The sequence below is a fragment of the Eubalaena glacialis genome, chromosome 4 (genome assembly GCF_028564815.1).
Source record: "Eubalaena glacialis isolate mEubGla1 chromosome 4, mEubGla1.1.hap2.+ XY, whole genome shotgun sequence".
NCBI classification, from domain to species: Eukaryota; Metazoa; Chordata; class Mammalia; order Artiodactyla; family Balaenidae; genus Eubalaena; species Eubalaena glacialis.
This window is the reverse complement of record NC_083719.1, coordinates 142116177-142128953: the sequence shown is the minus strand read 5'-3', so window position 1 is coordinate 142128953 and position 12777 is coordinate 142116177. Positions and strand designations below refer to the sequence as shown.

General features: G+C 41.0%; 1 protein-coding gene across 3 annotated transcripts in view; it reads right to left on the bottom strand.

The window, feature by feature from the left end:
* Window positions 1-1685: 1685 nt before the first annotated feature.
* The window catches only part of PTTG1 (PTTG1 regulator of sister chromatid separation, securin), a 46860-nt gene continuing 35768 nt past the window's right edge, over window positions 1686-12777 (bottom strand). The window contains exons 1-6 of one of the 3 annotated variants that reach the window (XM_061188408.1): window positions 9046-9110; window positions 8487-8587; window positions 7954-8138; window positions 6518-6611; window positions 2538-2696; window positions 1686-1785 (exon numbers count right to left, since the gene is read on the bottom strand). In XM_061188408.1, the coding sequence (XP_061044391.1) occupies window positions 1706-1785; window positions 2538-2696; window positions 6518-6611; window positions 7954-8138; window positions 8487-8577 (609 nt within the window). In that variant the 5' untranslated portion in view covers window positions 8578-8587; window positions 9046-9110 and the 3' untranslated portion in view covers window positions 1686-1705. Of the gene's footprint in view, window positions 1786-2537; window positions 2697-6517; window positions 6612-7953; window positions 8139-8486; window positions 8588-9045; window positions 9111-12777 lie in introns of those variants that run through there. The other 2 variants (XM_061188410.1, XM_061188409.1) reach the window with 2 other exon arrangements.

The following is a 12777-nucleotide window of genomic DNA, read 5'->3' as shown; positions in this document are numbered from 1 at the left end:
GACTGACCAGTTGCCTTGCTCCCAGCCCTTTGTTCCCGCCACCACAACAAACCACTTTCCAAAGTTTCTAAATATATTGTAGGGTATGAAAGTCGCTCAAAACTAGGCTTTGCTTTTCAAAGTGGCCCTATTATACCTGAGGTTATGAGGTCTAATCCTCTCCCTTAAAGTCAAGTGCCAAGTTGTCTTACTTTATTCTCTTTTAGAAGTCTTTCTACTAATTTCAGAAATCCAGACTGGTTCAGCTATGTTTACAGGGTCAAAGTTTGAAAGTCAGGGGACTTCCCTGGCAGTCCAATAGTTAAGACTCTGCACTTCCACTGCAGGGGCATGGGTTCAATCCCGGGTCGGGGAACTAAGACCCTGCATGCCAAGCAGCGCAGCCAAAAAAATTTTTTTTCATTTTTCTTAAGTAAATAAAACTAAAAAAAGAAGTTTTAAAGTCAGGATCAGAGTCTATATGTGTTCCTAGTGTTTCATGCCTAATATCTTGCAGATTCCTCTAATAACGATGGAAAAGAAAAGGCTCACATTCTAAATTGACTATAGATGCTACAGATGTTTCAGGAGAAAGCCTTCCTATATAAGTTAGTATTTAGCAAGGATCAAATTCAATTGGCTGCCTGGCCCAGGCAAGTTAAGTGAGTTAAATAGGCTGAGTCACAGAAGAGAGAGAGTAAGAGGAATACTTCAGTTCTCCCCTCAAACCATCTCACATAGGGTTCAGAGGACAGAAAACCCACACTCCACCTGAAAGGCAGCCACTCAACCAAGTGTTGGAAACAAGGGCCTACTATAAACAGGTCTGCTTTTCCAAGAGAAGCTCTAAAACCAAAGATATGTGAAACTCTTAATTTAAAATGGTGGCAATGATTAATTTTTTTTAAACATCATCCAGCCCCTCTGCTCAAAAGAAAAAAGAAAAAAAAAGAAAATCCATGAGCAATCTGATATTTTGACTCCAATCTCAGTTATGGAATCAAAATACCAGTTCTATCATTTTCTAGCTCTTCATGTCTTTGGTTTATCAGTGAACTTCTGAGCTTCACTGTCCTCATCTGAAAGACAGGGTCATGAACATGAAACACAATAATGCTTATTAAAGACTTAAAAACAATTCCCAACACAGAGTTAGCAAATAAATAGAGTTACCTATAGGTAGAAAGTGGATCTTACTATCAGTAAATTATCTGCTGAGGTCTTTAAAGAACCCAATTGAAGAGCTCAAGGAGGCAGAATTCTCAGGAGCTTTAGAGCCTTTCAAATTCTGATCACTGAACACAGAGTATTGAAGGCATTATAAACTAAACAGAACCAGAAATAGAGAATGCCTAGCAACAGACACAATGAGCTGGAAGTAGCTCTTCCTATTAAGAGATCTAATAACTGTCACTAGTTAATGGCCACAAAAAGGTAGTAAAGTACACATGGAGGGGTATATGTTTCAGGGAAAACAGTGGCAGCTTCTAAAATAAGCTGTTAAAACAAAGCAGAGGGTTTCAGGGAAAGTTTTTTAACTCGGACAAACTTCTCTTGTCAGATTATAGACTCTTGTCTGTTAAACACATCTACTAGTTTTCATACTGTTTTAAGCAAATTCCAAACAATACCAACCACAATATTAGGAAGAGTTTTTTAAACAAAGAATTGCTTTATTAATACAAACTATTAATACATACCCACAGACTATAAAGTGCTAAGAAATTTAAATATCTAAGTCATAGCAAACAGGTGGCAATTCAACATCCAGGGTCGACAGAATGCTTGAGGGAGACTGCAACAGATCTAGAAAACAGGAATTTCTTGTTCAATATCTGCAAATCCTCGTGTCCATCAACACACACACCAGTTGTCACTCTTAATCATGAATTCTTGTTTTTCCCTTTGTCTAATGAATCTTTACCCCCGCCCCACCTACACACACACATACCCGCTCTCACTTATTTCTTGGAGTGTGGCTGTGGCCACAGAATTAACCTTCATTATGAGATAAATCATAGAAGTACCCGAAATTCCATCATTCTTAGAGACCCAAGTAAGGGCCAACAATTATCATTAATGCAATTTAGCAAACAGTGTGAGGTATTCCATCAGAACAAATAGAAAACATACTGATGATGGCTTTTGACCACCAGTTTGCACCAAGACCTCAAACCCTCTGCAGTAAAGGTTTGCCAATCGATGCTATTACGTGGGTCTTGATCCTACACGAGCTTTGGGTGTAGCTTGGAATTCTCATTCCAAGCAAGTTTATTATACTTCAGCTTATAACCTAAGAAGTTACACACTAAATTTCCTCTGGTTTTGCTTGTATCTAAGACTGTCCAGATTCCAGAATGACAATTTAACTGGGCATTTGGGACTAAAAAGCAGTACCAGTTGAGAATAGTTTTCATTATCCTGAAACCTTATCCCTGCAGTCTGAAGGATAGAAATTACTTACAGGCTAACCTTCTGCACAACCTGTCCCCATGGTAATGGAAGTGTTATGACACAGATTGTTTACAGACCTTCTAGAAGGGCACTCGTTCACTTACTAGACTCCCAGGGTGGAGGAGGCATCTTCAGAGGTGAAGGGGGGCCCAGCTGTAAGAACTGTTCAAGCTCCCTCTCCTCATCGAGGATCATGAGAGGCACTCCATTCAAGGGCATGTGTGCAATCTGGTGCTCTTCAGGCAGGTCGAAACTCTCGAAATCTGCCACAGAAAAGTACTTTGTCAGGGCAGCATTCCTCAGGGTGGTCAGCTTTCACAGGGCCCATGAGCTCAAACTATTTTTTATAATAATATTAATACCTTTTTCCACTGTGTTGACATTTACAATGATGGTCCAAAAGCAATGGTGGATAAAACTGCTGTGCATGAATCAAGGCAGTGGCAATAAACTATGCTTAGTAGTCACTATATTCCTCACGGCCATTCACTTGCAGTAAAAAAAAGCATTTCACATAATGTTACTCTACCACATGCAGTAAACAGTATTAATTTTATTAGCTCTCAACCCTTGAGAACATGTCTTTTTAGTATTCTGTATATGATGTGAAGTATGCCATAAAACACATCTACCGCACACTGAAGGACCATGGTGTTTTCCAAGAAAAAAAGATTCGTGCAATTATTTGATTTGCAAGCTAAACTAAAGGCCTTATTCCTGGACACCATTTACTTGAAACAACTGAAAGACAAACTGTGGTAACTCAGCCTTGGATATGTGTCGCACATTTTTCTCCGAGGAATGAAAGAGGTCTACCACTTAAAGGGAAACGGTATTTGTTGCCGATGATAAAATTCACAATTTCAAGGGGAAAAAAAAAAACTGGAATATCAGTAAACTTATCTGTAATCATTAGCTTAACAGCTTCCTAATACTGAAGACTTTTGTGATGAGATCAGCGGTGATATTAATGAGTGTGCTTTTGTACTTCATAATGAAACATTTCAACATGACCTACATTTCCCAGTGTACCAGTATTTACAAATGATCAATGGTGATAAATGCAGGATAAAAGATACATTCAAAATGCAAAACAGACCAATGGATTTTATTGCCAGAGCACACAATGTTTACTGAAATGGTTTTGGATTCCACTTTGCAACTATGCCTACAGAAACAGCCACTTGTTGAATTTTAGTGTAATGGCAAAGAAAACTATCTATACTTATCTAAAAGACTTAAAATGCATCTCTTTCCTAACTACATGTCTGCATAAGGCCAGATTTTCTTCATATACTTCAACCAAAACAACAGATGCAACAGATTGCAGAATCCATGTGAATCCAGCTGTTTTATGTTAAGCCAAATTAAGCAAATTTTCAAAAATATAAAACCATGCCATTCTTCTCACAATTTTTACATGTAAAAAAAATTTTGTTTCAAGCTATGTACATTAATGTAATGTGTTTATTGTTTTTTAGACAAATTAATACTTTTTTAATTTCTTAATTTTAATTTCTAATATAGAATACATAAACAACACACAAAAGTTCTTTGGGGTTTTCACTAATTTGTAAGAGTGTAAAAGTCCTAAAACAAATTTAAGAAACCCTGTTTTAGGCAACATTTTTTCTTAAAATCCAAGTGCCTTACAGATTAGGAATTATTTAAAACAACTAATTTTTCTTGACAGTAACAAAAGTAGGATTTAAATAGAGTCTTGCCTCTTTTCAAAGAGGTAATTCAATGGACAACCTAGAAGAAATGGATAAATTTCTAGAAACATTCAACCTGCCAAGACTGAATCAAGAAGAAACAGACAATTTGAACAGACCGATCACAGTCATAAAACTTAATTTGTAATATAACAAAACTCCCCAAGAGGTTAATTTAAGCATTTTCTCAAAAGCTAAGAACAAAGATGGAGGGAGAACCATCATATTCTGAAGTGTGAAAGTTCTCTAAAGCCTAAATACTAGGAATTAGTCTATTCTTTTTCAAGCCTGATAAAGCCTAGAATTCAAAAAGGAATTGAGTGATATGTGACTACTTAATTTAAACACTGAATTGTAAAGGAAAGCTTAAACAGACAAAAGACCCCAGAGGAAATAAGTCTGCAACATACAGGGCTAATTACCTTTATCCACAGAGTTCTTTACACACTTACACACACACACACACAGTGTAAGAAAGTCACAAAAATCAAGAGAAAACAAAGATACAAACAGAAAATTAAAAGCCTATAAATGACCAATAGTCAAATATGCTCAGACACACTCATATACCCCAATTGAAAACAATAAAATACCAATTACCTTTCTGATAAAGATTAGAGTTTTAAAACATTTGCAGTTAGAGATTACAGGGGAAGCAGGCATCCTCATCCACTGAAGGTGGTTTCAATAATTTATGCTCCTATTTTGGAAGGCAATTTAGCAATATCTCTTTCCTCCAACACAGCATATCGTAGTCCTCTTTCCTGGTCAATATGCATAAATCTACCTCATTTTCCTGAATGGTAATTATTAGAACGGATGTACCACATTTTATCAAAACTTAATCACACAGCTTTGAGATCCAGCAATCCTTCTTGGAGTTTACTCTCCAGAGAGACTCACAAACTCTCAATAATAATTGCGTAATTGTTTTGTAATATATAAAAGCCAGCAACAACCTAGATGTATACTAGTGGAATGATTAAATGCTCTTTGGATCAAAGGGCAAAAAATCCAGCTCAGAAATCTCAAAGGACCTGTGTGATTTGTCCCCACCCCCTCACCAGTACCATCCTTCACCTCTGCCTTTCAGTTTCCCAGAACCACTCCAGTCCTTTTTTCTGCCTCAGGATCTTTGCACACACTTTTATCTGCTACAGTGCTCTTGCCCTGCCCTATCCCTTCTTCACCCAACTATCTCCTTATATCCTTCAAGACTCCACTGGGTGTCACTTCCTGAGAGAACTCTTCCCTGCTCTTACAGTCTAGGTTCAGTCCCCCTAACAGGCCCTGTGTTTCTCCTTGCTGACACTCAAAGTGAGATGATTTGTTCAGTGCCTGACTTTCCCTCCAAATCATGGGCTTCTCAGGGTGGGGCCTGTCTTGTTAACCACTGCATCCCAAGCTTATTCGTGCCTGGCGTATGGTAGCCTCTCCTCAAATGTGAGTAAATTAAAGCTTGAAAAGCTGGTTCTGTAATAGAAAATATTTCAGATACGTGTAGCAGGTTGAAGGAGTAAAAAAAAGCACGTTTTCACTGGCTATGTGGATTTTTCAGGCATTGTTTTTTGGGGGATTTTTGGAAATATTTAATGTGCTTGTGGAGAAATAGGATAAGCAAGGGTTGGATTCACAACTTGTATATAGTTAGTATTGCTGACTAAATGCTTTAGCTTAGAAAGAAACTAAGTTGTTCTTTTTTTAATTAATTTATTTTTTATTTGATTTATTTTTGGCTGTGTTGGGTCTTCGTTGCTGCACACGGGCTTTCTCTACTTGCGGCGAGCGGGGGCTACTCTTCGCTGCGGTGTGCAGGTTTCTCATTGCGGTGGCTTCTCTTATTGCGGAGCACGGGCTCTAGGCACACGCGCTCAGTAGCTGTGGCTCGAGGGCTCTAGAGCGCAGGTTCAGTAGTTGTGGCGCACAGGCTTAGTTGCTCTGCGGCATGGGGGATCTTCCCGGACCAGGGCTCGAACCTGCATACCCTGCATTGGCAGGCGGATTCTTAACCACTGAGCCACCAGGGAAGCCCTCAGGCACTGTTCAACTTGACATGGAGCCCTCTTTCTAAATGGTTTGCTAAGAAGACTGTCCCCTAACGTTGAACAGGTCTAATCTCCCCCTAGGTGGTTAGCTTTTGAGGACAGGAACAATGTTTTCCACATCTTAGCTCGGATTCCTCTACTGACCTAAGATTATACCTTACAAATAAATCCACAAGTGTATTTGTTCAAAGCAACCCAGATTCAGACACCCTTGTTATAGTCTTGGATCACATGTCTTATTCATAGCTATATCAAGTTACAGTTGAATTGGATCCTAAGAGAAACTCAAGGCTAAAGCATTTGTGCGATACCAAAAGATGTTACCTAATGGGTTGAAGGGAAAGAATTTTTCTATTTCTGGATAGGTGTCATCTGAGGCAGGAACAGAGCTTTTTGCTTTAACGGTCTTCTCAGTCATCTAAAACCCAAGAAAACATACATTAGTGAGAGTGGAAGCCTTGTCAACTGATTAGTACCAGAGATCATAGGGCTTCTTTAAGACATGTGACTGCTTCACCACATTTTAAATTGTTTTCAATTTCATGCTGACTTCTAAGAAACCATAATCCTTCATTCTCAAAATTACAAATACAATTCAGCAAACAATTCTAATATCATGGCTCAAAAGTTAATTCTAAAATATAAGTATCAGCACCTGTTAGCATAAGTTATCAAAATGCAGAGTGGAGTTAATTCAGAACTAATTGACTCAATCACCCAACCTAACAAAGGAGAAAATGGGCATGAATTACCCAGAATAGAAGCTAATCCTGGAAGCCATTTTTGGCTGTTGGAAATATAATTATCCGTTGGTGTGTCCATCAGTGTTACCTAAATTATTTGCTTGGTTAATTTTAAAAACCAGTTTGTGTTCCTCAAATACACAGAGTAAGAGGCAGCCAAAGACAGCCAAGGACTTTAGAAGCCCACAGTGAATAATTCCCTAGTCTGAAATTGGCAGGCAGTCCACGATGGTGGGCCAAAATGGAAGCCTCCATAGTCTTGATTTATGCTTACGTCACATGTGCATGGCTAGAGGAAATCCCTAAGGCAGGGTTTCCCACATTTCAGTTCTGTCACATTCTCATCACTTTTGCTATATCCTTGCAATACTTGCCTTTAACATTTCTCTTACTCAACTCAGTTTTTTTAAAAAGATATCCTTGTCCTGAAACCACACATGTAGGTCTCAGTTTGAGGTCAAGTACTAGTTGTTTTTTCCTAATACACATTAAACAAAACAATTAGTGAAATGAAGTGTTAATCCACATGTTAAAGTTATCTTTCATAGCCAAGTCATCTCAGTCTAGGATGCACTAACCTACAGTTTGTAAACACACATACAAAGGTCAACATGCTACCGCGTTATAACCTAAAAATCTGGTGCTTGCTCTGGAAGGAGGGGAGAAGGATGGCAGCACCTGAGCTGTTATATTAGCAACGTGACCTCTTGCAAAATACTCTCCCTCTCAGTACTTTTTAATCTGTAAGTACATTCTACCAATCAATCTGCTTCAAGACACTCATTAAGGGCAGGTGAGGCAAAAAAATTCACCAGCTGCTACTGATAAATGTGATCTCGTGTTACAGGGGAAGTCCACAAAGACAGTATGATGATTCTCTTCTGCTAATCTATGTTTGCTAGCCTCTATTTCTTTCTATTCACAAAGGAGAAAGTCAGGTAGGATGCCAATAGTCATTTTAAGAGTCACAAGTGCTGAAGTGTTTAAACAGCATCTTTATTTATAGCCAACACTTACCTTTTTGGTAGAGAAGGCTGTCTGTTTCTGTTTGAGGGGTCCATTAGTCTTTATTGACTTTTCTGTAGCTCTGTTAACAGTTCCCAAAGCCTTTCTGGCAGCTTTAGGTAAAGCTGGTGGAGCATCAAACATTTTGCCAACATGTGGTGTTGAAACCTGAGATCTCCCATCTAAAGCTTTGACTGCTAAAGAAAAAGTCTTACCGTGAGATTATTCCAGCAGTAAACGCCTGTGCAACTTGAAGGCTGACCTTGCCTATAAACGTGGCCTAATTCTCACACCCAAACTTAACCCCCTTTTGACAGTGGCATGGTCCTATGCCTAACAGTACTTCAGTTCAGTACCCTCTTAAATAATCTCATTAAGATACTGAACATGAAAAAGAGACCCATAACAAGCACCTGGCAGTAGCAGTATTGGGTAAACCTGACTCCAATTGCTGGCGAAGTATACTAAATGCCTCCCCCAGCTCCAGGCCACACCCACCACTGATTCACAATACCTGTGTACCTGATTGCCGCCTGTATACTTACAAGGCCCAGACCCCAGCTTCAGCCCATCCTTAGAAGCCACACGGGTGCCTGGTTCTCCATTTTCCTTGTCAACATAGATCAGAGTAGCCATTCTGGATTACCTAGGGGTGTGAAATACTCATTAAACCCTGGGAGTTAGGGAAGATGAAAGAAGCTAAGGTGTAGCACAGACCCAACTTTCTACCCTGGGCACGTCTATGCAAAAACAAGAGCTAAGCAGAGGGAGAAACCCAATCTTGAGCCGACAGGCACTTAATCCAGCTCTTAACTCTTGAAGCCTGAGTCAGGGGCCCTAAGTTCCAGAAGAGTTGGCGGTTTGCGACTGGCACAGGCCCTGCTACCCATCGGAACCGAACCGCCGTGGGTTGCGGACGCAGTCCAAAGGCCGTGGCTCAACCGGCTGGGCGCTACAGACGTCCCGGGGTTAGTCCCAGCCCCCAATCCCCAGCCCCGGCTCCCAGACATACGGACCCCGCTTCCCAGACCCCCACCCCAGCCCCGCTTCCTACCCCGCCGGACCCCTCCCGCCCAACCACTCGCGACCGCTCCATTCACCCACGCTGGGAACAACGGCCAAACTCTTCCCAGACACGGTCTCCAGCGGTCGCGCGCGACTCGGCGTTTAAACCACAACTTACGCCGCTATTGGTTCATCCGTCCAGGAGGCGGGGCAGGAGTGGGGCGGAGGCTCCCGGGAAGAACCAATGGTAGGAACCTAAGCTCCCTGGGCTCCGCCCCGAAAGCTTCCCCCGGCAACTTTGTCGCTTGTTTCCCGGGAGGAGAAATATCAAACCCACTGACACCTTGATCACGGATTTCTAGTTGTTTTTTAACCTGCTCCCCACAGAAATAGAAGGGGAGTAAATATGGTCTCCAATTCCAAGAAGTAAATAATTATGATGATTATTGTAATACCAAGATACAGAGTTGGTTTTTGGAGTTTTTTGTTTTTTCCTGAGACACTTTGGTGTCCAAGACGTTTTCAAATGAGAAGATTGTGAAGTTCAAAAAGTCAAGGTGAGGTGGTGACAGAACTAATTTCCTAAAGTCTTCAACTAATCAACTATTTTTCCAGAGAGTAAATAGAGCAGATCAAATCAAAAAGAAGGGGCAGCACTGGAGGAAAGGCATTGTAGTCATCGGGAAAATGACGAAGGGAGATGGATGCATAATAGTTGTATTTTAATTAGAGATATAAAAAATACATATACAGGGCTTCCCTGGTGGCGCAGTGGTTGAGAGTCTGCCTGCCGGTGCAGGGTATACGGGTTCGAGCCCTGGTCTGGGAAGATCCCACATGCCGCGGAGCAACTGGGCCCGTGAGCCACAGTTACTGGGCCTGCGTGTCTGGAGCCTGTGCTCTGCAACAAGAGAGGCCGTGGTAATGAGAGGCCCGTGCACCGCGATGAAGAGTGGCCCCCGCTTGCCGCAACTGGAGAGGGCCCTCGCACAGAAACGAAGACCCAACACAGCCATAAAAAAATAAATTAAATAAATTTAAAAAAAAATACATATACAGTCAATATATAGTCAGGTGGGGAAAAAACCCCATATTAGGTCTAGTGAATACTAGCAGGGAAGAATTAAAAATTAAGAAATGAAAGTACAGGTAGATAAAACGGCAGTGTTTGTGTCATTCTGTGGTGCTTGTGATTAAGATGGACTGATTCTGAAACTAATATATTATAAATCCATTATACTTCAATTTTTAAAAAATGGACTGATTATTTCCTAATTGCAAGACTATCATCAATATTTCAGGTTAGGATGCTGTCTCTGTTATACAGAATCCGACTTAGGAATAAAATAATGACCTAATGAGTACAAAATTCAGGCTTCCTTTAAAGTTCTATCATTTAATAGGGACTTTTTTTGTTTGTTTTTGGCCATGCCGCATGGCAGGCGGGATCTTAGTTCGGGATCTTAGTTCCTAGACCAGGGATCGAGCCGTGCCCCCTGCAGTGGAAGCGCAGAGTCTTAACCATTGGACCGCCAGGCAAGTCCCAATAGGGACTTATTTTAAACTTTTAACATCTCAACAATATATTCATCAAAGCTGGTGGGAGAAGGACAGAGAGTGAACAAGAGAAAAAGATCAGAGGAATAATAAAGATATACAAAAGGAATTCCAATTTCCAAGATACGGGGAGAAATTGTGCTTGAAAAAGTTGGTGACCTTTTCCTTTCTACAGTAAATAGAAATATATTAAACAAGATAAAGGAATCAATTCAAAAGACCAAGGGTGACCTGTGTCATCCAAACCGTACTCCCAACAGGTCACCAGATACTTTTTAACTTGCAGGGAAGTTGGGAGAGAGGAGTTGAGCCTACATTACTCTTTCACAAAAGGCTTAGCACTACACCTGGCATAGATATGGTTCGAAATATATGCCAGTTCATTGTCCCTTCTTCCCTGGCATTTCAGGATCAAAACTGATTGAATGACTCATTCATTCAACAAATATTTATTGAATGCTTATTAAATGCTGGACATCAAGAAGAAAAGAGGAAGGACAAAAAAATGCATACCTTCTTTGCCCCTTCTCTGTCCTTTCTCCTTTATCCCTACCCCTACCCTTATTTCCTCCCTGTATCTCCTTCTAAATGTCTCAGCTCCATATTACATCATCAACACACAAAAGTGTTCATTTTGAAACCAAATCTGCACGACACTGTCAAAAAACAAAATTCAATCAAGTAAACTTTAAAAACTAATTGGCTTTATTCAACAACTCATAAATTAGACAGCATCCCACCTAGCAACCAGAAGCATGCTCCAAGGGGTTGTACAAACTGAAAAGTTTTTGTAGGAAGAAGGGTGGGGCATGAAGCTATTAGCAAAATAACAGAAAGGATTATTTTTAGGCTGGGACATCTTTGGGGGGCGGGGAAGGGGGCAAGGAACAGCAAAGTTTTTACAGCTGATTGCCTCTTCTTCCTCTGAGAGGCAGGGTGGGGGTGAGGGGATGATAGAAAGGGTCCACGTGACATATTACCTCTTCAGTACTGACCAGGAAATTCCAAACTGATTGATTGGATTACATTTCTGGGGATTACATTTTGAAGTTGTGATTACGTTAGGTGTTAAATCTAGGTTTGGTATCATGGGCTTTAGCACAAGTGACACCATTTTGGGCCTGTGGCTTTTATATTTAACAACACCTACAGCTTCCAAGTGGGGATTCTTTATCTCCTGAAGTTTGGGGGCGCAAGGTTTTTATCTCCCTAGGGTAAGTCTTCCCCCTACAACAGAAAGCACTGTGTCTCCCAAGGTCATGCAGTAACTGTAAAATGCACCACCACCCCCTCTTTGAGTAACCACTGTTTCCTTACTAATGATGCCCCAAACCCACTCTGCTATACCCCGGACCATTACTGGAGATAACCAATTGCTAAACCATCCTCACCTTATAACTGCATCCAGATCCTAATCAATCCCAGTTTATCAAACAGCAACCCATCCAGAACTGATCCCTGCTTCCCTAGACCCTCCTCAGAATCCTCCAGGGGGAACCTGAACCTTACAAAAGGTTCTTCCCTCTTGTCCAGCACATTCTATAATTCCTCTGAGAGATGTGCTCCCTGGCTTGTGCCTGATAGTTTTAACTAAATACAACTTAACACTTCCAAGCAAATTTTGGGAATTGTTTTAAGGAGATAAAAGCAAAGTTTGGGACTTCCCTGGTGGCGCAGTTGTTAAGAATCCCCCTGCCAATGCAGGGGACACGTGTTCGAGCCCTGGTCTGGGAAGATCCCACATGCCGTGGAGCAACGAAGCCTGTGCACCACAACTACTGAGCCTGCACTCTAGAGCCCACGAGCCACAACTACTGAGCCCACGTGCCTAGAACCCGTGCTCCGCAACAAGAGAAGCCACCGCCATAAGAAGCCCGCGCACCGCAACTAAGAGTAGCCCCCGCTTGCCGCAACTAGAGAAAGCAGGCGCGCAGCAACGAAGACCCAACGCAGCCAAAAATAAATAAATAAAATATATATTTTAAAAAAGCAATGTGTGAGTGATTCACAGACTACTCACTTTCAGACTATTTTCTGACTTCTGTCCCTTCAGCTATTGCCCTGTAAAATCAAAATTAATATTTACATTCCTATGCTAGGCACTGAACATTCTTAATAAGAAAAAATAGATTATATTATGATGAGATCTCTTATTGAGGCAAGGATGTCACTCTGACATTTGAAAGGAACACATACTGTTTTGAAAAATAAAACGTGACCGGAACAGAGAGGATAGGACCAAAAAAAAGGGGGGGGTGGGGGTGGGGAATTCTA